We start from the raw sequence: 27266 nt of genomic DNA, 5'->3' as shown, positions 1-27266 counted from the left end.
AATCTCTGTAGGAAAGCTCAGCTCAGTTGTGGATCTGCCTGATTTGTGTCTCGAGCTTTTTCTGCCATCCCACAGCTTTATCCATTTACTCTCTTCTATAATTATTTTGCTTATCAAGTAAAGACAAGTCAACCTTCTGTTTACGATGGACACTGACCCACAATGGTCTGAGTATTTCCATGGACGTGTTTCTTGTAAGACTTGGCTTCACCTGCCATTGGGATATCTTTTTGCTCAGTCATTATGTTAGGAAATACATGTTTAAAAATAGAATTTCAGAAATAAATTTGAATGCATCCCCCCACTATAAAAACATATAAAACTAACTTTTAAAGAGGGTGATGGTGAAAGAAGTAAGGCAGAAATTTTTATTATAAATAATTTCATGATTTACAAATAGCAAATAATCTGAAAATATATCTAGCATAAATAAACAATAAAAAGACATATTCAATGCTTATTCAGTAAAACATGCTTAAAATTAGATATAAAACTGAAATAATGATAGGAAATGCCAGAACCCTACATGGTGGGCAAAGCCGTCCATATACTTGTTTATAGGCATCAAACTTCTCTTTAATAGCATTCTATATGTTGTGATGCAGAATCTAGAAATTTAAAAAATCTAGAAAATATCTGATGAAATATTTATAAGTAATTGATCTGCTCTTTTGTTAATTAGTATTATAAATGTTATAAACATTCTATTTAACTTGGTTCGTAGCTGGAATGTGATCATGCACTCAAGATGGTGTACATGCAGCTGTTGGAATGCTCGCAGGGAATGCCAGGCCTGAAGGGCGAGATGGGGCCTATCGGGCCTCCCGGAGCCTCGGGGGACAAGGGGCAGCAGGGAGAGCCGGGCAAGGAAGGACCTCCCGGTCCCGAAGGAAGAAAAGGCCCGCAGGGTCCACCCGGCCCTTCTGGTGCTAAGGGAGACAGGGTGGGTCAGCAACCTGGCGTGTTTCACGGTGTACCTGCCCCTGCGTCTCTCTTCGCAATCCTTAAACTCATCACGTCCGGACTATTATATCAGTTGTATGGGCGTTTCTATAAAGATTCAAGGTGCCGGGTTCAGATCCCGGTGATTTTTAAGGTGTGGGAAATATCCTGCTTGGTATTAGAAATGGCTCAATTGCCGCGTTCAGTAGAAGGCGATGGCTTACTAGTGCACGATAGAACTTTAATTTTTAAAGGAAACGTGGTCTTCATCGCTGTAGGCAATCCTTTGAGATGAGAATCTTTCATCATTAATGTCATAAAGTCCTCATAATGATTTTCATGAGAGAGTTACAGCACTAATGAAAAACGTTTGAGTAGTATTAGTCCACAAATATTGCTTTAAAATATATTATGAAGATAAATGCGAACTCAGTTTTTAAGGTGAAATTACAATGATTCATCACTATCGTACATTTATTCGTATATAATGAGTTTCATGAAGTATCTCTTATCGTCTCATCGATACCCGGGTCTTTAGAGACAATGAGGCGTGACGAGGTGTGGGTGGATCATTGACGGGATGAATGGGAAGAATCTTACCCGAGAAACCTCTCTCGTCACTTGTGAACAATCATGGTTTGACCCAGTCGGGCATCACCCCGGATCACCTTGGTCGTCTGGCTACTCGACCTGTGGGGACCCCGTACATGTATGGAGGATTCTCAAACAATGTGTTTTATTCTAATTCTTCGCGAAGATCAAAAGGTAATAGAAGAAATAAACCAATCCTATTAGTGTAAGATAAATCCATTGTAAGGCTTATTCCCAAGATTCTACAACAGCTACAATTTTTTTTAATTTATGTCTCTAAATTGTAAATAATAATCAATTTTTAAAATGTGTAATACTTTCCATTAAATTTTTAAAGAAAAAATATTTATATTAAAAAATAATTTTATCTAAAATATTTCATATTATTTCATCTACCCAGGGGATGAAATTTTTTTTTGGGAATAATTTTTACTACAATTTTACAACTATGCATATTAGTCCAGGGGGCAGGTTACAAATAAAGGAGGTTTTCCTAGAAAGTATTTCGAAGTGGATATTTTAATAAGTTGTTTGTGAGTAGTCTGTGGAATAGAATCTGAGTTTTCTACATTTTTTGGTGTCAATTTCGTTTGAATTCATTTGAAACCATCTGAATATTATCTTAGACTTTGTTTCAAAGGAAATATTTATACGACCACGTTATTAGTGCCAGGGATCTAATATAATGTTTGAAGGTCAAAAAATTTTTCATGTAAATTATGTTAAGTGCAGAACTTTCCGCCCTCTTCAGTTAAGATGTTAGGAGAGTCATTATAATGGAATGACCATGCGTAACGGGATCATGCACAAAGGCTAGAGGAGATTGAAAGACCGGCCCCTCGTGACCCCTCCCTTCACTCATAAATCCCCTCTTAATGATCCTTCTTTTATGTTTCTAAAGAAAGTTCTTTTTGTTTTAGTTTCGTTGTAGCTGTTTGAAGTGAATGTTTGTTGGTGACATCTTATTTGAGTGATATTACAATATGTTTTTCTTGTACTTGCAATAAAATGAATTAAACTCATTGTGGTGCTGAGTTATTATGGCATCTTCAATAGTGTTAGAACGGTGTTTCATATGTGAAGGCAGTTTGGCTGAATGTGAAGTGGCTGTAGTTAAAAAAAAATTGGTTGTCTGTAAAGTCGGTTTACGGACGATAGTTTAACGTGACAACGTCATAACAAAACATTGATGAAATTATTGATCCAGAAGAAAAGGAAATATCATATTCGGCCTGAGGCTGAGCCATAAAAGGTTTTTGCAACCAAACTATTTAGGCATTAAAAATATTATATTCTTTGAGGAAGAATTTTTTTTTAATTTTTCTATATTTTGCATGATAAAATCTACCTCTCCATACTTTTATGAATAAAATTGAATAATTTTTATTGAATGATCACTATTTTGAATGGATACAAAGGAGTGAAATGAAATGTGCAATTGAATTAATAAATTTACTTTTATTTGCATTCATTAATTCAAATATATTTATTACTTTTGAAATGTTGCGTGCGCCGTATTTATTTTTACAAGTACAAAAAAAACTTCGCAGCTGCCGGGTTTCGAATCGACTACATTAGTTTTTGAGTTACGTACGCTAACCACACGCCCACAAGGCCACACTGAGATAATGTAGTTTAAATGTTATATATACATATTTATAAAAACTTTGTTCACGGTAGGGATATAATATTAACACGATTTCATAACAAATACGCATCCCAAATACACCAAACTTATTTATAATATGTTACAATACTTTTTTAAAACATTGTGCAAAAGATCCCGGGTGTAATTTGAATTATTATGTGTAACAGTAAAACACCATTGTTGGTTCAAAACGTATTTGAATTTTCAACATTACTTTTAAATAACCGTTCCGATTGTGCTGAAAATCGGTGGACGATCGTTAAATTACATAATAATAATAATTCAAACGACGAAAATATGATTGAAAAGTCAAATCGATGGTTGTTCCAATCGAGTGGAAGAGAGATGCCACGCATGCGTACAATGAGCAAACAGAACACATCCGTAGTGGGACATCCGTAGTGGGACACTTTTTCGTGCGTGCAGCCGGCGTTCATCGATTTATTAGACGTTGTCACGTCAAAAGAGAGGAGTTGCTACGCTTCTTGCCTCTAGTGTTAAATGCAAAAAGCTTGAACATCAACGATTACGGAATATAGCGGGGGAAATTACAGTTCACACAGCTTATCAGAAAATTACAACAATAAGAAAATGATTTTGGCCTCATTGCATCGTGAACATGATTTCCCTACAACTGCTCCCAAACCAACCCGCCTAGGTAAGCCATCATTAGCATTTGATTTCAACACAAGTGCTACTTATGCGAGGGAGACATTACTGAACAGTACAGACAAAACCAGGTCAAGTTACCGCAGGAAAGTTGTAATCCTGTGATCAAAGTGATACTCCTGGAAGTAGCAATTACGATTTTGTCATATGCAAGACAGCGAGAAGATAACTAGGGACAAAAAATTGAAGACCGTATGAGCATGTTGGATAATATGGACACAGATTTAGTTGCGGTTAATGCGGAATACCACCAAAAGTGCATTCAATTTTTTTTTAAAAAATGCCTGCATGTTTCCACAAAAGGCCGGGACAACCAGCTCCCAACATAGATCAAGCATGAAAATTATATTCACCTTTCTCGAGGAGAACAGTGATGAGTGCCAGATTTTCCTTGGACAGTTGCTTGATGAAGTACCTGAAAATTCTTGTCCATGTGTTCAAACTGTGAAAACATCAGGAGGAGAAGTATAAAGATGACATAATCATCTCTGGGTCACCCAGAGATATTTCCTGGCGGTGTGGGAAGAACATTCACTTATCTGCAGTACTTGTTTGGAATGGATTAATGAAACTAATGAAACCAGGAGAGAAATATGAATACTCTAAGTTTGTGTGCCTCCCTTTTATCAATGCACATCCAAATGATTACTCTACAGAATATACATCCATTCTCAATGTAATTTAAGAAAGTAGACGAATTAACGAAAAAAAAAAAATGTGATGTCACTTTTGACCAGCCATTGTTTTGGAAGGCTGTTGATGTGGTTGCCTCCATTCCAGAGTTCGGTATCATCATTGTGTGGCTAGGAGGTTTCCCCCTCTTAATGTCATTCATGGGTGCCATACGGACGATTATGGCTGGAAGTGGTTTGAAAGAGCTGTTCTGTAAGATTTTTTCAGCCAACAGTGTTGATAACATAATGTCTGGGTATGCTTACACCAGGGCTTTACGTGCGCATAGCCTTGCTTATGCTGCTTTGGGTTATCTGATAATTGAACTCTTGGGGTTGAAAGAAGAGTTGTTTGCACTGGATACAGTTACTGATTCTTCTTACGAATCCAAGATAGTCTGAGGATCCAGAATTGCATTTCATGAAAATTAATTTCTCGAAAGTGCTAAAGAAATTTGAGGATAAAGAGCCACTAATTGCGCTATGGATCCACTAATTGTGCATGTGTACCCTAATGAGAAATATCATAAGTGGTGAGCATACAGGTGACGAACATCCACCTCAACTCAGTCAGAGAAATGATCCCCTACTTCCATGCTGCAAGCCATTTAAACTAGGCCAATAGTGCACACTTGTACTACCAGGATATGATCACCTAAAAGACAAAACGGATTCTCAATAATATGACAAATTTACCACTAGTGCTACTTCACTATTCGTAGAACTGACAAATTCTTGTCAGGCATCTGGCCAGACATGGCCATAAAGCAGGTTCTCATGCGAGTTATGAAGAGTTATGGTGGGCTGACTCGTGGTCACGGTATCAGTTATAGTGTGCTTACTCTATGGATTGTGGGTATGATATGCTTCCAAAGTTTCAATGAGCGAATGGAAGTGTTCACTGGAGTATGCTCAGAGACAACTGAGCAGCACATTGATATGAGGCCTTCCTGTGTTTGCCAGGCATAATCTTGACATCAAGAAATTTAGTGTTTGGTTGGCTGACCATCCGCCATTCCTTGCTACACAGAGCTATTGTCAATAGGCACAGGAACTGTTGCTCCTGAAGTAATGAACTGCCACTTAGCACATACTTTAGGCATTACCTGTATGAAGACCTGTTTGGAAAAAGAAAATTTCTTGGATATGAAGTTTAAGCTGAAGAACAATGTGGTTACTCTAGCATCTGTTTTCTGTTCTCTGAAAATTAAAGACAAAAAGTTCACATAGACCCACTGACTCACTTCCAATGGATTTTAATCAACAAACAATCAGATGCTGACCCCAGGAACTTGTTCAAATAGGAGCTGTCCCTCTTCCCGACATCTTTCTTCACAGAGGAAGGTATGCACAAGCGCAGAAATGCAATGTTGTTTGAGGAATTCACTCCTATAAAAGAACCAATAGACTTCGGCAGCAGCAAATACGCAGTTATTTATGGTGTGTACCTGTGGTGTAAGATAATGTGGAGCTAATCAACAGAGACCACATTTGAATTGGTGTGTCGGAATTATGTGGATATATATAAAGACACTTTGGGAGCAATGCCATAGTTGTTTTTGATGGTTATCCTGTTAGAATAAGTTACCAGAGCACCAAAGCCGCAGAACGATACCGATGGTCTTTGCTGCACTCATACACAAAGTTTTTGTTTTCCAAAACAACATTTGTTACTACAATTTCCCAAGGAAAATTTCTCTACAACAATACCAACAAGGAAAACTTCATTACAATGATGATTATTGAAATGGAAGCCAAGGTAATTCAGGTTAAGAAAGCAGCATAAGATGCAGAGGTCATGATAGTGGATACAGCTATATAAAAAGCTGGCGACTTTGATAGTGTCATCATAACAGGAAAAGACATCGATATTTTAGTTTTGCTGTAAGCATTAGCATCTTCTAAAAATAAATTTGTATCCAGAAGAGTGGGACAGGTAAAACAATCAGTGGTTTGTATTCCTCCCATTCACTCAAAGTCAGCACTGAGGCTATTATTTTCCTTCATGCAGTGAGTGAGTGTGATACTACTTCAGTTACCTTCGGAATCGGCAAGAAGAAGGTAATGCAGATTTATGAGAAAAACCCTTGACTTGCAGAAATAGTTGGTGTTTACAAAGACTCTGAGGCAACACCACACCAAATTTCTGAGGCAGGAGAGAAGTTACTGGTGAAATTGTACAGTGGGACCACAAACACATATAGCCCAGGCAAATTAGACATATGCTTCCCGAAAAATCTTCCAAAGCTGGAAAGTTTTTAATACCTTTTGGGGGTCCCAAATAAGAGTCCTGTGAGTTTGCGACGGATTCTGACTTCTGCTTAAGTTTTGGGAGTCAAAAAACCGCGGAATTTTCGCACTTTGTTTAGTTTTTCGCTTATAACTCCTAAACGACAAATCCAACAAAAAAATTTATTTTAAGCTTTTTTAAATATAATTAAATTTTGCTTCGAATGGTTTTCGGTCCGTCAAAATTGGCGTAGCCATTTAGCCGCAATCGATTTTCAAATTTGGGCCATTTTTACCAACTTGGCTAAAAAGTTGAATCTTTGTTTAGTTTTTCGTTTACAACTCCTAAACGACGCATCCTGAAAAAACTTTTGGTCGTAGATTCTTTTAAGAGCATTAAATTCTGCGTCGAATGGTATTTAGTCCATCAAAATCGGCCTAGCTGTTTAGCCGCAATCGATTTTTTTAAGTTGGGCCATTAATACCAACTCTCATGTCTCATGTAATATTTTTTTCCAATCGTGCAGTTTTCGAAGTGGCGAATGAGCAAAACCGGGTCGGCCTGGTTCCCCCTCTTGGCCTTAACAACCCAAGAGCAGCCACCTGTCCCTTTTTTCTCGCTCTCTCTCTCTATTCCCTTCGTCTGTCTCCCTTAATACCCCACAGTGCCTCACATAACGGGGCGCCTCCCTTCTATTCATATCAGTGTACAGCCGGATTCAGTTGTGTGAAGACGTTCAAAATGTAAAGTTATTAGTTCGTGTGTTATACGACGACGTTGCCTCCGAGTCGTGCAATAAGTTTGTGGTTTTTATACTGACTTTATAGAAATGGCAAGCATGCAGTGTTTTATTTGTGGTGATGCTGTCAAAGAGGACGATGAAAGAGGCACAATCAAGGAAAGGGCTCTGAAAACCTTTATTGATGCCAGCAAGAGGAGGAAGGATGGCCATGACAAGTGGTTGGCGCAGCAAACTTCAGTAATAGTACACGAAAAGTGTAGGAAAGGTACATACACTACTACATTATTTTAGGTGTACATTATTATATTATTAATAATTCCATCACAGCATGTTTCATCATTGTATTGTTGAATCTTGACAGTTTTTTTACATTCCTTACAACCTATATTATTATAATATTATTTTACTAAATATTACTTACTTACTTTACATTATTTTACTACTATATTATTATTACTTACAAACTATATTATTATTATTATTATTATTATTATATCATAGGATAAGGAAAATATTGCATGCCACCTAATTTTTCAAATCGGAGTTCTCATCATAAATTTTCATTTCAATGTCCCCCGAGTTCAAAAAGTGGTTTTTGGAAGTTGGTCTGTATGTATGTATGTCTGTATTCACTCTACCGTCCGAACGGATTAACGTACAGCCATGAAATTTGAAACATTTGAATTTTTAGTTTACGAGATAAACGGAAAATTTTTGTACAGAGATCCATATCAGGTATCCCAGATGATAATCTGAAAGTTTGCTCTTTTCGAATTTATTTTAACTGGATTCCTTTCTGATGATATAATACTTGGTTCATTTATTGCCCCGGGAAACGTGAGTTTGAAGTACATTTGGATGGTAAGGAAGGTAGTGTGATGTTCCACACCAGATTTATTTTTCTTCTTTTCCAGGTGCCTACACAAAGGAATCTAGTATCTTGAAGGCTGAGAGAGAGGCGCAAAAGGCTCGTGTCACAAGGAAGCAAGTGAACCAGTTCGACTTCAAGAGGTTATGTATTTATTGTGAAAAAGATGCCTCTCAAATTTCCAGGACCAACAAGTGAAAAAGGCTCGAGATGTTCGAGAAACCGTGCATAAGGTTATGACTTTCGAGACCATTGACACCATAATAAATGCTCCCAGAGCTAGAGGTGATGAATGGGGTGAGAATGCTCTGCGTAACCTCACCTTGAAACCGATTTAGTCGCAGCTGAAGGCCGGTATCACGGCATGTGCAAACATAATTTCTTCTTGGTACGTTCTCAGGCTGCTACAGGCCCTTCTGGTGTTAAAAAAGCTCGGGGGCGGCCCGAGAATGTTGAAATAGCTAAGTGTGTTAACTTCATCGTCAAGTATATGGAACAGAATGAAGATTTTTGTCAATTTTCACTGGATACGATTCTCCAAGCATACCAAGGCAGTATTCCCAGGAAGGACCATATTATTGACAAGTTATCTGAAAGATTAGGAGAAGAAGCAATTGTGGTGTGTGGGAGCAATCAATTCAGGCAGGCAACAATATGCTACCGAAACACAGGACACAAAATTCTGACCAACAGCTGGTATCAATCCAGAAGTAATGATGTAGATGAAGAATGTATGAGAGTTGTGAAAACAGCCGCCGAAATAATATGTGAGGACATCAGGTAAATGGTGTATACCCTGGATAAATATCCCTCTCCTGACATGTTTTTACAAAATTCAAGCAATGACATCCCACATTCTCTCCAGTTACTTCAGGAAACCATAACAACTCCTCGAGAAAAGAGAGCCGATGAGGAGAAAAAAAGAGAGAAGAAGAAAATGGAGAAGAAAGTCCAAGCCATTGCTCATTCTCTGATCACAGCAACCCGACCACGGTCATTCACGTCTCCCATCTTGCTCGGGGTCGGAACTCTGCTCTACAGGAAGTACGGGTCAAGACATTTGGTAGACGTACTTTCAGCCTTGGGATTCAGCTCTTAATATGGAGAAGTCAGAAAATTTGAGATATCCACTCTGCAGCAGTCCCTGGATATTACAGTGAATAACTCTTTCACTCAGTTCGTTTTTGATAACACTGACATCAACATGGACACTATTGATGGTCGAGATACATTTCATGCCATGGGAGGCATCCAATGTTTTACGCCAAATAAATCACTGATCCCAAGAGCTCCTATTGAAAATGTCAAGACCATACCAAAAGCTACCTCCTTGAAAGAATATGGGAGCATTCCGCTGCAGCACTTTGACCAACCAAGTGAAGGTGGTTTAGCCACCCTGGCTGTGAAGACCATAACTGACAACATGGAGAGAGAAGTATTGCCAAGGTCGGCAGATTTGCTCTGGATGTTTGAGAAGTGGAATGATGATATCGACCTTCCAGGGTGGAATGGCTTCATGGAGACCATAACATAAATGAGCCTTACAAGACCTCATGTATACTGTGCCTCCCATTCATTAGAGCCCCTCCCTCAGATTTCGATACAATCTACACAGCGCTCACAACAGCTGCTGAGAAATGCAGAGAGCTCCGCCAACACTGCTGTTTTGTCACTTTGGACCATCTACTCTGGTTAAAAGCAAGGAAAATTCTTGCTTCTGTCGGCCCAGATAGCGAGTTGAGTTGTGTTACAGTGCGGCTTGGAGGTTTTCATTTGCTCATGTCCTATATGGGCACAATTGGCTTCATCATAGACGGCAGTGGCCTCCAAGATTTGTGGAGTGTTTGCTTCGCGATGGCATCTACAAAAACGATGATGTCAGGCCACTACAATTCCCGAGCTGTACGAGCTCATATATTGGCCCAGCTCGCTTTGGCCAAAATAATTCTACAGACGATGAGCACATCTCAAGAAACAAAGCTGACAGACGAAGAGACTGATGCACTATCGTATCTCATAAAGGATTTTACAACAGAAAGATTTGACATTAACAACCCAAATGGTGACAGTCCTATGGAAAAGTTAAAAAGACAATTGGAAATCTTAGAGGAATGAGGAAGCACAGCACAGCTGTGGGTGCAGTATTTCAGGATGGTGTCAGTCCTCAAGCAATTTATCGAGGCTGAAAGAACTTAGAATTGGATGTTACACCTGCAGAGCATCAGAAACATGATTCCATATTTCCACGCCAGCGGACACTTCAACTACGCAAAAGCTAGTCAACTCTACCTGCAGGATATGGAGGAGCTCAATAAAAAACTGACCCATGATGAATATCTACAGTTCATTGTACAAGGTTACTTCACAATAAGGTGTAACGAAAAGCATTGGTCCGGAATATGGTCAGATATGACCATCGAGCAAGTGCTCATGAGAGCAATATCTTCTTGTGGAGGGCTATCCCGTGGGCGGGGAATCAGCGATGGGACTCTAGCCCGGTGGATCACTGGCATGCCCACTGCAGTGTATGTTTGTCATCAAATTGAGGAGTACTGTGAGGTCTCCTTCTCAACATCCGATCAGCATGTTGACACGACAAACTCCAGAATATGGAGGGACGACAGCGATTTGCAGAAATTCAGCGAATGGTTTCAGTGCCATGACCCATTCCCTAAAATGAGTTCCTTCATGTCCATCAGCACAGGAGTTATAGAAGATGACAGCATCAACTGCCACAAAGCTTTTGAAAAGGGCACAGCCAGTATGAAAACCACTGAAGGGAAAAACTTCAAAGAACTTCAACTTAGTAGAAAAAACCTAGTGGTGCCTCTACGAGCCATGAAGGCTACAGCAAAGATCAATTGAGAATCAGCCACTATCAGTCCGGACACGATTTTCCGCCACATTCCATTTCACATGAAATCACCGCTTTAGCTTGAATCGTACTTTGGATTCGAATTGGCCCTATACCCACTCCCACTGTTTGATGATGACGGCATGATGCGGAAGAGTAGAAAATCTGAACTGTACAAGCTGTTCACTCCAATAAAAGTGGATTTCACTGTGAATGCAGACTATGTAGTGGATGGTGGATTCCTCCCACACAGAGTTGTGTGGAACAGCGGAGAACAGTTTTCCAATATCATTCACAAGTAGGTAAATTACGTGAAATCCAACTACAAGTCTGACAGTATCACCATAGTTTTCGATGGATACCCAGATGATGTGGCCGAGAAGAGTATAAAGTCTGCTGAAAGAGCGCGAAGAGCCTGTGCTATGTCATCTTCGTCGGTTATATTCCAGGAACATACCAAGGCCACAATGCCGAAAGATCGTTTCTTGTTGAATGATCACAACAAGAAACATCTCATATCGATGCTGACAAACAAACTGATGGACGAGGGCATTCACGTGAAACAAGCCTTGGAAGATGCAGATTCTCTGATTGTGAGCACAGCAATGGAGAGGTCTATAGAGGGAGGCAATGTTTTCATAGTGGGAGAGGACACCGATCTGTTGGTCCTGCTCACTTTTCATGTTGCTGTCTTTGAAGAGACCATCTCCAATGTGTTCCTCATCAAACCCGGGAAGCAGAACCAGGAAACTGTCGTTTACAGTCCGAGCATTTGTCGGCTGCCTGAAAACATGAGGAAGCATGCCCTGTTTCTCCATGCCTTCACGGGGTGCGACAGCACATCTTCATTTTTCCGCCAGGGGAAAATAAAATTGATCAAGAAATTCATGGAAGACTAAAACCTCCTTCATCAGGCCTCTATTTTTCTTGACCCGATCGCAACTCCTGATCAAGTTGCAGAGGCAGGCGTTCACTTCATAAAAACCTTGTACACGGGTGGCAGCAGCAAGTCCCTCAATCAAGTGAGGTTTGACCTCTTCCAGAGGTCGCTTTCAAAAAAGAATTTCGACTTGGCGTCCTTGCCTCCTACAGAAGCGGCTGCTCGCCAGCACTCCTTCAGAGTTTATTTACAGGTGCAGGTATGGAGGAGTAATGTACTAGATCCAGAGAGATGGGGATGGAAATTAACCACCAATGGGTTAACTCCCATCACAACGACTGATCCACAAGAACTTCTCAACTCCATATCGTGCACATGTAACAAAGGGTGCAAAGCAGCTTGCTCCTGTAGAAAGGCAGGGATAAAATCACCACCATCTGCATAACCTGCAAAGGGCACGCATGCCTCAATTCCATCTCTGAAGACAAGGATGTTATACTGGATGCCACCCAGTGTGACGAGGAGATTGATATCATCGAAGGAGAGCAAGAAATGAATCCTCATTCTCAAGATTCCGAGGATGAGGAGCTAGATGACGTCATCGGCGAAGAGCGACCGTCTTCTCCTAAACGGTGAAAGAAATCGTCAACATGAGTACCATGTACATCTTTCATTTTATGATCTTTCATGTACACAACTAATACATCTTTCATGTACACAACTAATACCGTTATCGTTTACATGTATACATCATTTGTTACCTTCAATAAAACATTATTCATTATAATGCCATCTTATATTTTGAAACCACATAACATAATATTGAAGTGTCCAGATGCGGATCCAGTAGGAGGGGGGGCACGAATCCTAGAATTTCCGAAACCCCAGAACAATTAATATTTAATATTTTATTAAATATAAGGATTAGACTTGAAATTCCAAAGCGGGGCCGTGCCCCCCTTCCCTTCACTCTTGGATCCGCCCCTGGATGATTGTCATTGAATAAAACATCATCAAATGATTCATATGATCCATTCAAAGGGCATAATCAACTTTTTAGCCAAGTTGATAAAATATGGCCCAACTTCAGAAATCTATTGCGGCTAAACAGCTAGGCAGATTTTGACGGACTAAAAACCATTGGACGCATAATTTAATGCTCTTAAAAGGATCTATGAGTAAATTTATTTCAGGATGCGTCGTTTATGAGTTGTAAACGAAAAACTAAACAAAGATTCAACTTTTTAGCCAAGTTGGTAAAAATGGCCCAAATTTGAAAATCGATTGTGGCTAAATGGCTAAGCCAATTTTGACGAACTAAAATTATTTGAAACAGAATTTAATTCTTTTTAAAAAAGCTTTAAATAAAATTTTCTGTAGGATGCGTCGTTTAGGAGTTATAAGCGAAAAACTAAACAAAGTGCGAAAATTCCGCAGTTTTTTGACTCCCAAAACTTAAGCAGAAGTCAGAATCTGTCGCAAACTCACAGGACTCTTATTTGGGACCCCCAAAAGGTATTAAAACATTTTCCAGCTTTGGACGAATTTTCGGGAAGCACTGCCTTTTTTTGGTCTAATTTGCCTGGACTAATATAATTTGGACGATCTGCGGTACCTATCATTCTCATAAAATATTGTGGCAAAACTGAAATTTCAACTCGCCATATTGCCACCTACAAGAAATGCCTCCAAAAGTATCACTCCATTAGGGCATATCTGCGAATCCAAACATGGCTGGTGAGTGAAGGAAGCCCACAAAATTTACTATTTGCTTGGGACTGCAGCCTGGCCAAACGAGGTTAGTATTATACTCGTTCATAGTATTTGTCATTGTTCTTAAACTACTATTATTTCATTGAGAGTTTACTAGTTTTGATAATTTCAGAAAATTGTTTCATTTTGTAATCACTGTATCTCGGTAACTATTGGATCAAAAATAACTTTTAAATGAAATTTAAAGGAAATTTAATTATCTTAAACGTTGTATCTAGGTATATTCCGTTAAAGACGCATGGTTTAGAAGTTATAAGCGAAAAACTGAAATTTAAAAAAAAAAATCGTGGTTTTTCGGCTTCCCCAAGCTAGCACAGGGTCCTCGAGGTCGCGAACTAGATTCTACTCCACAGACTACCCACGAGCAACAGGCCAACATATCATTACTTGTGAATAATTTCCGGGTAGAATGTGCCTGCCTGCTGGACTATATGGTCAATTTTTTTCTTATATCTTATCTTTTGGATTTGCCTGTCGCAGACGCACATTAACATTAGTAATAAAGCTCCTGTGTCTTCAGAGAGGCGTGGAACCGAAAAAGTAAAAGCACACAAGACTGGACTAACCGTTACGGGTATTTAATTTTCTGCATATTTTTATTTATCTTCCTTTGTTGTATACATATGTGAAATGGTATAAAATGTTCTGTCACTAAATAATTTTAAAATATTTTAAAGTTACAGCATTTGGTTGATTTCTAAGTATCCCTTTTAAATTAATTTTTTATTATTGTGTTTATATCTATGTTTATATAAATGTTAATTATAATGTTTAACATTTTTATCTTATTAGCAATATATTTAGTTTTTTTAATTGCATCTGATTTGTTTATTTAAATGTACTTTTAAAAAAGTTTAGTTTTATTATTATGTTTATCTCACATTAAAGCATGAATTAACTTCACGACATAAAAATGGCCAATAAAAAGATAATAAAATAAATACTCTTTCATCACAGCCTACAGGGGGAGGTAAATTTCAAAGTACCTATTTATTCTGGAAATATTTTGGAAAATTCTATAAACTTCTGTAACATTTTAAGAACATCATGTACATAATTATATTTATGTTCTCTAATATTACAAAATATTCGATTAAATATTTACCCATTTTCCATGCCGCAAAAAATTACCCCAATATGTTTAACATAATATATCTAGTATTCAATAGTTTACAACGCAGCATTAAATAGCTTAGAAGGACTTTCTTATTTTATGCCAACTAAGGTAATCATTTAATTTTTTTGACCTTCAAACACTATATTTCATCCCTGGAACTAATAACGTGGTCGTATAAAAATTTTCTTTGAACCAAGGTTTAAGATAATATTCAGATGTTTTCAAATGAATTCAAACGAAATTGACACCAAAAAAGCTTCTTTTTATATACCCATATTTTGACGGTAATAATTAGTTTCATCACAAACCGTTTCAGCCAAAGTTTTAGATGAAGTTTCGTATTCATACAATAAATTATAACGGATATACTAGTACATCTGTTTAAAAAACTAATGATTATTTTTTATTTTCAAATTTGTTATTTCCACAACTCACAGTAATGGTTGGATAAACAAATTATTTTAAGAATAGTTTTAGTCAATATTTAGACAATTAAACAAAAATAAAAATGGATTCAATAACCTACCGGGTAGCGAAATTTTATTTATTTTCTCATTTGACCCCAGTTTTTTTTTCCAACCCTTAGCAATAATGGTTTGTATTATCAAAAAATGTTTTAGTCAAATGTTTTAGATTAAAATTGTGAGATTTCCATAACAATTTGTACGGATAAGATACTGAGCCAACTAAGAAAGTTATGGATTTTTTTGTTATTCAACACCGGTTTATTCCACCCCTTACAGTCATGGTAGGTCAATAAAAATTTATTTCAGACAAAAGTTGTGCATGTAATAAATGGTTTTACAATAAATTAGGAATAACGTGATAAAGTAAATGGAACGGAAATTATGAATATATACAATTCTAGCCTTATTTTTTTCAACCCCTTGCAGCAATGGCTCATTTTATCAAATATTGTTTCTGCGAAACTTTTAGATAAAATTTATAAGATGTACAAACAATTTAAACGGATTCGATTGTGTCATTACTAACAGAGAAAGTATTTTTTTTTTACTTCCAACACTTGTTTTTTCCACCCCTTTCAGTTGTAGTAGTTGGTCGTGTGGCAAATTTATTCAGCAGAAATTTTTAGATAATATTTACACGCTTTACAAACAATTTCAAAGGATTTAATAGTGTGTATATTAAGGGAGTTATGAATTTTTTCGTATTCCACTCCTGTTAGCTTCCACCCCTTGCAGTAATGGTTGGTGATATTATAAATAATTTCTGCCAAAGCTGTAGATATATTTTTAGTTTTCACAATAAAAATGAATGGATTAAATACTGTAAAAGAAACAGAGTTTATGAATTTTGTTCATATCCACCCACTTTTTTTAAAAAAAAAAAAAAAAAACCTGGCAGCAATGGTTTGACGTATCAAAAATTGTGACCAAATTTTAGATTAAACTTATAAGATTTGTAAACAATTCACACGTTTGATAGTGTACCTACTAAGGAAGTTATGATTTTTTTTTTAATTTTACCTCTAAATTTTTTAAACCCTTGCAGCAATGGTTCGTCTTGTATAAAAAAACTTTAGATAAAAGTTATAAGATTAATAAAAAAAAAATCATGCTTTCGATGTTGTACCTACGAAGGGAGTTATGTTTTTTTTTGTTGTTTTTTTTGTCCTCCAAACATTGTTTATTCTACTTCTTGCAGGAATGGTTGGTCGTATCAAAATTTATTTCAGACGAAAGTTGTAGATAATAATTTAAAGTTTTACAGTAAATTAGGAATTAGGTAAGTAAATTATGAATATTTTAATATTCTACCTCTTTATTTTTCAACCTCCTGCAACAATGATTTCTGTTATAAAAAAAATTGTTTCAGACAAAAGTCATAGATAAAAATAATAATATTTACAAATATTTTGAATGAAATTGTTAGTGTACTTACTATGGGAGTTACTAATTTTTTAAGTATCATGGTGCGACTTTCGAATTTTTTTATATAGTTTTTTTGTTTCATGGTCCATAGACTCCACAACCATCATCAACTCAAAAGTATATATATATATATATAATTTTTTTGTGGACACGATAATTGTCAAAATTTCGTACAAAACACTTCCAAACAAACAAGTTTTGGAAAATTTCGGTGCAATTTGTTAATGGGCAATATCCTACCAAAGAGCTATAAATGGGGAATGTTAAAAAAACAAATGACAGAAAAATCGCTGTATGAAATATGAAAAAATTCACATCCGTGTGAAGTGTGAACGTATTATAACTCGTAGAAGTAATACGAAAATCGTTTGCCTGAATAAATATTTGATATGACCAACCATAACTGCAAGGGGTTGAAAAAACAATGCTTGGAGGGAAAATAATCATAACTCCCTTCATAGCAACAACATCGGATTTTTGTAAATTTTATATTAATCTTATCATTTTTATCTAAAACTTTTGTCTGAAACAAGTTTTTGATAAGACCAACCATTGTTTAAAAGGATTTTTAAAAAAAGGAGTAGAAATTTAATAAATTCCTATTTACTTACCAATTACACTGTAAAAGCCGTCCTATTTTACTGTAAAAACTTAAATTATTATCTACAACTTTCGTCTAAAATATTTTTTTATACGAGCAACCATTACTGCAATTGGCAGAATAAACAAGGGTTGGAGGACAAAAAAAATCTTATGTTCTTTGTAGGCTTAAAATCGAATTCGTGCAAATTTTGAATTTACCTTTTAATTTTTATTTATAATTTTTTTCAACATTTTATTAGACAAACCATTGCTGCAAGGGGTTGTTGAAAACATTTGAGGTTAATTTAAAAAAAATCATAACTTCCGTAGAAGGTACACTATCAAACATTCTAATTGTTTGTAAATCTTAATATTTTAATCTAAAACTTTTGTCTGAAACAATTTTTGATATGAGAAACCATTGCTGCAAGGGTTTTTTAAAAGGGGGTTGAAATTTAAAAAAAAATCATAAAATCCGTTCATTTTACAGTCTTAAATCCATTTATTTTTATTTCAAAAACAAAAAATATAATCTACAAATTTCAGCCGAAATTATTTTTATTATGACCAACCATTACTGCAGGGGGTGGAAAATAACAGGGGTTAAATACATAAAAAAACATATGCACACTATTAAATCCTTTTGAATTTTTTGTAAAGCGTGTAAATTTTAACTAAACTTTCTCCTGAATAAAATTTTCATACGACCAACCATAACTGAAAGGGATGGAAAAAACATGTATTTTTTTAAAATCTTTCTAATTTATTGTAAAACCTTTCAGTATTATTTACAACTTTTGTCAGAAATAATTTTTTATTGACATACCATGACCGTAAGTGGTGTAATAAAAAGGTATTTAATAACCTAAATTTTCTAACTTCCATAGTAGGCTCAGTATCTAAACCGCACAAATTGTTTGAAAATCTCATAATTTTTATCCAAAATTTTGAAAGAAACAATTTTTGATAATACAAACCATTATTTCAAAATGGTTGGAAAAAACCTGAGGTTCGAATGAGAAAATAAATACCTATAACTTCCCATCCCGGTAGATTATTGAATGTATTTTTATTTTTATTTAACTCTTTAAATATTGACTAAAACTAATCTTACAATAATTTTTGTTTACCCAACCATTACTGTGCTTTCGTCTTTAATCACAGCTACTCTATCAAATTGTGCACTTAGTGTTTTATTTTATTTTGGTTTTAGTCCTCCTCTTATTACATCCGTCCTCAGCTCCATTATTGTGTTAGGAACATCTTATATCCCCGTAATTGGACACCCGATTTTATTTTTTCTTCTATTAGAGTGAAAACCAAGGACCAAAATTAATGTTATGTTTCAGGGAGTATTGTTATAATAGGTTTTTATATAGTGAAGGAAAAAAATCAAACAACCAGGAAATAAATTACTGAAGAAAAATTGTGAAATACAACTAGTTTGAGTTTTCAACATTTCAGGTTTTATGTTTTTAGGTATTAACAATTTCTAATAATATTTTTTATCTATAAAAACATAAAAGTAAGCTATTTATTCCTGTATTTTTTTTTTTAAGTTACGTTGTTATGACAACATTATAGGCAGTCTAATCTCTACTGATACAAAAGTTTAGTTTTCCTAAATGAAGACGGTCTAACAAAATTAACTTCGCTCTGCTCTACCTTCAAGTCCCCCTCAAACCCGGTCTTTCTCCTGCGGCCATCTCCGGAATGCACCATATAACCGCAGTACAGCCAGCTGGGACACGTGGTTGGTGATGGCTGAGTGATGTGTGCCTTATGGCGCAGGGCGAGGGAGGCATACCGGGCCCGACCGGCAGGGATGGCCTGGCGGGCCAGCGGGGACTGCCCGGCCCACCGGGCCCCATGGGCCCACCTGGCGAGGACGGCGATAAGGGCGACCCCGGCCCCCCTGGCGAGAAGGGCTTCAAAGGAGCTCAGGGAGAAATGGTGAGTGTCGTGTCCTAGCATTTCTCTGCTTGCAAAGGTATTTAGATTATTATATATTATATATTTCTAAAAACTTTAGGCATTTAAATATTTTATTCATTGGGATCATATTAGAATTTAACTATAATTTTGAGTTTTACAAATTTGGAAAGTGTTAGTTAAACTAAAATATATATATATATATATATATATATATATATATCAATTCAATTCATTGTTTATCTTGCGATAAAAAAAATTAATCCGTTAATCTACAACAGTACAGCTAAACCTGTCATGAAATACCACTGAAAACCGCCGTCGACTGCTGTTACGCCTGGGAGCCGGTGGAGCGAGAAGGGCGTGTCTGCTCGCAGGGCTCGCCAGGACCGCAGGGCTCCCAGGGCCTCCGCGGGGAGCCGGGGACCATCGGGCCGGCCGGCGAGAAGGGCCCGCCGGGGGAGATCGGCCGGCAGGGGCCCAAGGGCGAGGACGGGCCCACGGGGGTGGCGGGGCCGCCCGGGGCCCCCGGGCCGCAGGGCATGCCGGGACCTCCGGGCATCAAGGGCGAGATGGGCGACGACGGCCAGAGAGGTGAGTGACACCTCGCGCAAGCGCAACACTGGCGTCTGCTCGCAACAAGCAGTCTAGCCGACGCAAAACTAGGACACCAACCAACACAAGTGTCGCAGGTGTTCGCCAAGTTACCTTACCAATAAAAAATATTTCTTTGCTTTGTAAGAGTGTTTAATATGATACGAGCTTACTTTTTTCATTATCTATGATTGAAGAAAACTTCTTTGGGCGTGATAGGAGTAAAATTTAAAGGTCGAATTTTCAATGTTTTCGTGTAACATTGTTGGGAAATATTTTTTTTCCTAACCTAACTAAAAACTAAGTGTGTTTGGGAGGGGTCCGGGTTAGGGAGGGACCTAAGTGCGTCTCAGGCCGAAGCCTATCACGCTTTAGTCATGCTGGGATTAGCCATGCAGGGGGAGGGTCACATTCATCGTGTGCTAGGAGGGGATTGGCCAGCCATGGCAGCGATTGTTGCCATGACTAACTCCCCTCACTCTTATCTCTAGTCTAAACTACTAGTTAAGTTGGGCCCAGGTAAAACCTGCATAGACACAGTGAAAAGCCTGGGCACTTTCATGCGGGATGCAAGTTTGCATGCATTAGTGTAGGAAAGTACAGGAGACAGAGGATGGTCTGGATGAAGAGTTGGCCAGAGTAGAAAGAGTCTACCATGCGGGGGTTGAGTACTTGGACTCGAGGTCCGCCTTGATTTTTGATTTTGTCCAGGGCTGGAATTCTCTGGCCAGGGACGGAGGCGCCCCTGGCTGTGAGGGTAACACGAACCACTCACATCCGCTCCAGACAGCAGCACCTATAACTAAAAGAAAGAAAATTAAACATCCTACAGACTAGACTAATTTTAGTAAATGCATGTTGCGCGGGCGAACATGCCTTAATAGTACTTTAATTAATCATAACTAAAACTATGTTTTTAGTTTTTTTAGTTTGTTTTTTTATATATATTTTTTTTATAAATATATATTATATAACATAATATAGGCTAATAAGATTATACTATCGTCTATTCACTAGATATAGTGGAAGAACTGTCGGCGTATGGGTTTAAGGCGTATGGTGAAAGAGCATTCGTATTTTATTTTTATTAATTGAGGATATATATGCGTGCCACTTTCGAAGGACGTCACCTATTAGCATATATCATTCCACTCGTATCGGTATCCCCAACTCGATCGGTGTTTATTTGCACTGATTGCCCAGGCAGGCACCTCCAGTCATGGCACGCAATCTACAGTTAGTTGTGAATTTAGTTCTTCACCTCGCACTTTGGCATGGCCATGCCCTTTCCTGCAGACAGCTTTCCACCCTACGGAGCCGGTGTAAACTAAGCCGTCTGCAAGGCAGGCCCGCCGCCGTACGAGGCTCTTCATTGCTGAATAATTGCAGCCTACTTGTTTATTTAGTATTTATAAGTTAAATAATTATTTTTGAAGTATTACTCGCGTAGGAAATTTTCCGTGTAGACAGGGCTGGGTTCCGCGCGCGTGAACCTGTGCGCGACGTGATTGGCCAGCGGCCGGCCAATCACAGAGCAGCTAGGGTGGCCTGTGCGCCAGTATTGAAATAGGCATTGTGTATTTGCGATAAAATTCCGGATCGCGGTCTCCGAGAGAGGAAATATACATATTTGCGCTCAAGTGACTCTTATCATAGAATTTCTGTGCAGTACTGACATAATAATCTTTCAAGAGTTCGAGTTTAAGCTCCCTGTGCATAGCCCTGACGGGGCAGTACACAGGCGCATCTGTCGCGATACGAATGCTCTTGTTCTGTATTCGCTGTAACTTTATTAAATGGCTCTCAGCCGCAGTTGCCCACACTGGTGCTGCATATGTTATGATGGGCTTAAAGAGCGCGTTATATATTATTAAGCCATTTTTAACAGAGCTCCCGAGTCGCCTACTCATGACTGGATAGAGTGTCATGAGTCTTGCGAAAGCTGCCTTTCTTTTGAATTCTATGTGATCACGCCATAGTAGTTTTCTATCCATGTGTACTCCTAGATATTTAACTACGTTTTTATGCGTTATTATTACATCAAAGAGTGTTAAGCGTGGTCTATCTTATAATTCCGGTAGATGTTTGCGGGTGAATACTATGGCTTCTGACTTTGTCGGATTTACTTTAATTCGCCATTTTGTACACCAATTTTCAAGTAGATTTAATGCAGTTTGCAGCCTTTCAGCAGCCAAATTTAAGTTCCTAGACCTACTAAACAGAACCGTGTCATCAGCATATAGTCCTAATTGGACATATCTATGTTCAGGTCTAGGCATGTCATAAATGAAAATATTGAATAATACAGGTCCTAAGATACTGCCTTGCGGGACTCCTGCTTTGATTTGTTTGACGTCTGACTGAGCCCCTTCAGTCGTGACTCTAAATGATCTACCGCTTAAATATGAAGCCAGTAGTTTTATATAGCAGTCGGGAAAGCCTGTTTGACAAAGTTTATATATTAATCCCGCATGAAATACCTTGTCAAATGCCTTCTCGACATCTATAAATGTTGCTATACTGTATTGATTCCAATTGAACGTATCTATTATTTGTTCAGTCATTCGCACTAGTTGATGTGTTGTGGAATGCTCGCTACGGAAACCAAATTGCTCGTCAGGTAATACATTATTATTTTTAATGTGGGTGTTGATTCTCTGAAGAATAATATACTCAGCCACCTTGGATAATATATTTAATAAACTAATAGGTCTATAATTTTGTGGGAGAGTTTTATCTTTACCAGGTTTTTGAAAAACAATTACGTTCGCTTCTTTCCATTGCGAAGGGAAATATTGTAAATTAAATATAGCATTTAATAGGGCTGCCAGATACTCGTTAGTTTCTTCTGGCAGCTTCTTAAGTACTATTGCCTGAATGCATCGTTTCCAGGGGCCTTACGAGGTTTCATACGTTTAATGGCTTGTTTAACTTCCTGCGACAGAGTTAAATAAGGCTCTGTGGTTAGGGGTTGATTTAATTTTAATCTAATTTCCCTATAGATTTCGGCAGTAAATCGCGGGTCGCAGGGCTCGAGATTCGGGGTGAAAGCTTGTTCGAGTGTATTCGCGAATGCTTGAGCTTTATCTATCGGGGTGAAGGCAACACCAGTGGGGGTCTGCAGCGGAGGTATTTTTTCTATTTTACTGAGAAACAGCTTTGTCATATTCCAGGTGCTATTGTCTTGCACCTGGAGTTTCGAAACTTTTTCGTCCCATTGGGAACTCCTCCCTAGAGTAATTTCTTCGGAAATTACTGTTTGTAGTTCATTTATGCGCCGTTTGATATCCCGTTGTCGACGCCTGCTAAACTCGCGCCTTAGTCTTTTTTTCTGGGAAATTAAGTCACGAATATACGCCGGCAGTTCGTCCTGCTTATAATTAACCTCCTTTTCTGGAATGCACGAGTTCATCGCAAGTTGTATTTGCTCTGTAAGTTCAGTTACTGCTGAATCTATATTTTCTTTAGTTTCAAAGTTGGCAGCATCAGCTGCAGGTAAATTGTCAATTAATCTAGTCTGAAAACCTCTCCAGTCTGCTTTTTTATAGTCTCTGCCTGTTCTCGGGGGATTAATGTCAGTATCCGTGTCATCGAATATTAAGTGAACTGGGAAGTGATCAGATGACATTTCGTGAACGACTGAGTTCGAAACCCGTGTGAACTCGCTTGTTTAGTACTATGTCTAATATGTCGGGGGTTTGCCTTATTGCTCCACTATCATGTGTTGGCTCTGAGGGAGCATATATTTGATAATTTTTATTTGACTCGTGCCTACGCAACACGAAACCGTTGACCGATTTGCGTCGGCAGTTCCAGTCGCTATGTTTAGCATTAATGTCTCCAACTGCTACAAACGAAGGAGCTGATTGATATAAGATATCTAAGTCTAATTCTGTTAGTGTCCTGCCCGGTTTTGCATACATAGAAATTAGTATTATATTTTGATTATTTATTTTTAACTTTATGGCTACTGCTTCCAGTTCATTAAATACAGATAATTGAAATTCTGAGTGCTGAATGCTTCTGTGGACCACTAAGGCAACCCCACCACCTCTAGTATCGCGGTCGCGCCTATGTATAATATAGTTTAGTATCGTGAGGCGATTGGTTGGTTTTAAATGAGAGTCATTGATGGCCGCGATTTTAATATTGTTTTTAATCAAGTGGTCTGTAAACTCTATTATTTTATTTTTAATTCCTCGTGCGTTCCAGTAAAGGATGGTGCTTAGTCTATTGTCGCCGGGGTTGAAGTCAACGACAGGGCCTAAATTACGGTTGTTGGCCATTGAAGCTGGCCGCTAGGGTGGTCACGAAGCCCATGGTGGCTTGTACTTTGTCCTGAAGGGACATGGCCGGGTTGCACCAGATGGCCATCAGTTGGCACATCGGCTCTAGGACCTGGGCCAGGTTCGGATCCTGGGTGAAGGTTTTAGATTGCTGGACAACCTTCAGGAATTCGCTAGGGCCAGGGGCTGGCTTTTTTACGGGGCTGGGCTGCAGTGGAGCAGTTGGCTCCACTGCTGGTGCCTGCTCCACCTGCATGTCGGTGGCTGCGGGCACTGCCCGCGCGATTGGCTGCTCTGGAGCCTTGGGTTGGGGGGGAGGGGGCCGTGTCACGGGCTGTTCCTGCCGCGGGGCCGGCTGTTCCACTGGGGGCTTTCTCCCCTTACCATTCTTGTGCCCCGTTAGGTTTTTCTTTGGGGGTCTTTGTGGTTGGGGCTGGCCTCTAGTCCTCCACGGATTGGCAACGACTGGGTATTCAGTTTCATACCTGTCGGCCAAAACTGTGTACTGATTGTACTGTTGCGGGGCGGGGTAGCTGGGGGCTCTCCACGCCTGTCTGGGGGGCTAGGGCTGGTACCCAGAGGGGCCCGCGTGTTGCGGGGGAGGGGGGATTGGAGCTGCTGCTGCAGCTCTCCTATTGTCGCGCATTGCGCGCTTTGATTGGAGCTCGCGGTCCTTCCTTTCTTGCTGCGGGAGGTGACGCCAGTTTTCTCTCTTAAAGGCCATGCAGCCTCTATAGTTTGCAGAGTGCGGGCCGTCGCATCGCGCGCACTTCATTTGTTTTCTGTCCCCTCCCTGGAGGCACACCTCAGTTTTGTGGCCCTGGCTACACCAGCGACACACAGGGGAAACTCTGCAACCTTTGCCAGAGTGGCCAAATCGCTGGCAGTTCCCACATTACAGTGGGCCCTTAGGGTGCCTGTAGTCCTCAACTCTGTTGTTGAGGCCACCGAAAGACTTGATGGCATAGACTTTGTCTGAGTTGATGGCCTTCGGGAGTTCAACCACTAATTTATTTATTGGTTGCCTGTTCTGCCTTTTGGTCAGGAACCAAAAGTTTTGTACTGGGAGTCCCATTCTCTGGAACTTCCCCTGGATGAAAACCTTGTCCATGCTGCTGTGGACGCGGAAGAAAACAAATTTATTCGGGATCTCGTCCCGCTGCAATAGCACGGAGTGCTGCACTCCAGCCACTTCTAGGGCCTTCTCTGCCCTGTGGTACTCTGCCACTGTGGCGGTGTGTACCATGAGTTGGTCGTGCCCCCTACTTATGCACGACCACTTTTCAAGCAGGGCTGTATCTAATGCAGCTTTTATGACCGGGTAACTATGTGCCTGGTCGACTTGTGAAATATTTCTGACGCGAAAAGGACGGAGAATTGATTGCGGACGGTGCAGAGAACTTGTCAGGCCTCGATGCCTTGAGCGGGCTTCACGTGGTGGTGTGCGGCTCAGGTTGAACCCTGCCATGCTGCCGCCTGAAGCCATCGGACTCGCTGGCATCTAGTCAGGTAGTATTTGGGCAGAGGGCAACACAGAAGGGTTTGAGCTAGATTTGAAGTGAGTAGTATAGGAATGGGGCTCCAAGCGCAGGTTCCAGGTTGTGGTTTCAGCCGCTACATTGGAATGTGACGTCATGACAGCCATATTGGATGACCTTTATCTTACCTTGCCTTTAAAAAGTTTTCCAAAAATTACCAAACATTTGCCAAAGTTAACGAAACATTAGACCAAATTCGCCAAAATTTCCAGTTTTAGAAAAATATTCCGACAAAAAACTCAAAAAATGTAAAAAAATAAAACTCTCCCTATTTCAAGGGAAAAATTCACGGTTTAAAACTCCTAAAATCAAGCCGTTTTAAACCACTGACATCAGGAACTTGACTTCGGGGGCCATCGTTGCACTTTTCGTAAGCGCCGCTATCTTGAATTTCCGTATTTTTAGGCTAAAAAAATTTGGTTGTCTGTAAAGTCGTTTTACGGACGATAGTTTAACGTGACAACGTCATAACAAAACATTGATGAAATGATTGCATACTTTTATGAATAAAATTGAATCATTTTTATTTTAATAATAAATTACTTGAAATTATACTAGTAATCAGATGTTTAAAATGCAATAATAATTAACCTTTATTGCCGAAATTGTTGTTGTAATAAGCAATGAAAACCACATTAACTTTTCACTTCACTTTATAAACAGTCGACGAAACAGTTCACGTGTAGATGTAAGTTGTGTGCTGCTGCTGTCTTTCATCTCCTCGGACGCATAGGCCAATCGAGTGGAAGAGAGATAGATGCGGCGCAAGCGTACAATGAGTGTAACGGGACACAGCGTAACGGAACAATGTGCGTAACGGGACACTTTTTCGTGCGTGCAGCCGGCGTTCATCGAATTATTAGACGTTGTCACGTCAAAAATCGGGAAATATTTCAAAATTAAAAATAAATTTTATAATAAAATTTTATTAAAAAGAACTTCTGCAATTTTTTAAATCGTCTGTAATATTCAAATTCCGTATTATTTAAGGTAGAAAGAAATGCGGGAATAAATTATAAACTTATTGAAAATTTACGTCATAAAATTGTAAATAAAAACGCACTTATGTCATGGAGTCTTCGGTTCAAACCTGGTGAGGTCAATAGATTAAAATTGGTGACGGATCCTTCCTCCACAGAAGCCACCGACAGACTGACCCACTACTAATGCTAAGGCAAATATTACGTCAGCCAGTATGATTTCATAGCGGCCATCTTGTTTTCGTCTGCTTGAGGCCGCTGTCGCCATAGTAGTTTAATTTTTACCCGCTAGAGTTCAGGAATCATTTATTGCCAGGGCGCCCGCCATCTTGTCGGTCATTTTGGCCGCAGTCTTGGAAATCTGTAATTTTTAAGCTAGAAAATCGGAAACAAATTACTTAAATCATTTTTAAAAATCACAAACTAATATACTGATTGATTCGATCACCTCAGTTCGATCCTCGACAGATGTAATTA

At 38.9% G+C, this 27266-nt stretch overlaps 1 protein-coding gene across 2 annotated transcripts in view; it reads left to right on the top strand.

The window, feature by feature from the left end:
- LOC134527420 (collagen alpha-1(V) chain-like) overlaps window positions 1–27266 on the top strand; it is a 311179-nt gene that overhangs the window by 209104 nt on the left and 74809 nt on the right. For both annotated transcript variants that reach the window (XR_010074189.1, XM_063360093.1), the window contains exons 18-20: window positions 782–943; window positions 19251–19412; window positions 19769–19985. Coding sequence is in view for 1 of the 2 variants with exons in the window: in XM_063360093.1 (XP_063216163.1) it covers window positions 782–943; window positions 19251–19412; window positions 19769–19985 (541 nt within the window). In the remaining variant the exon portion in view is untranslated. The remainder of the gene's footprint in view (window positions 1–781; window positions 944–19250; window positions 19413–19768; window positions 19986–27266) is intronic.

The sequence above is a fragment of the Bacillus rossius genome, chromosome 1, assembly GCF_032445375.1.
Source record: "Bacillus rossius redtenbacheri isolate Brsri chromosome 1, Brsri_v3, whole genome shotgun sequence".
Taxonomy (NCBI): Eukaryota; Metazoa; Arthropoda; class Insecta; order Phasmatodea; family Bacillidae; genus Bacillus; species Bacillus rossius.
This window is presented reverse-complemented; position numbering and strand designations above follow the sequence as displayed.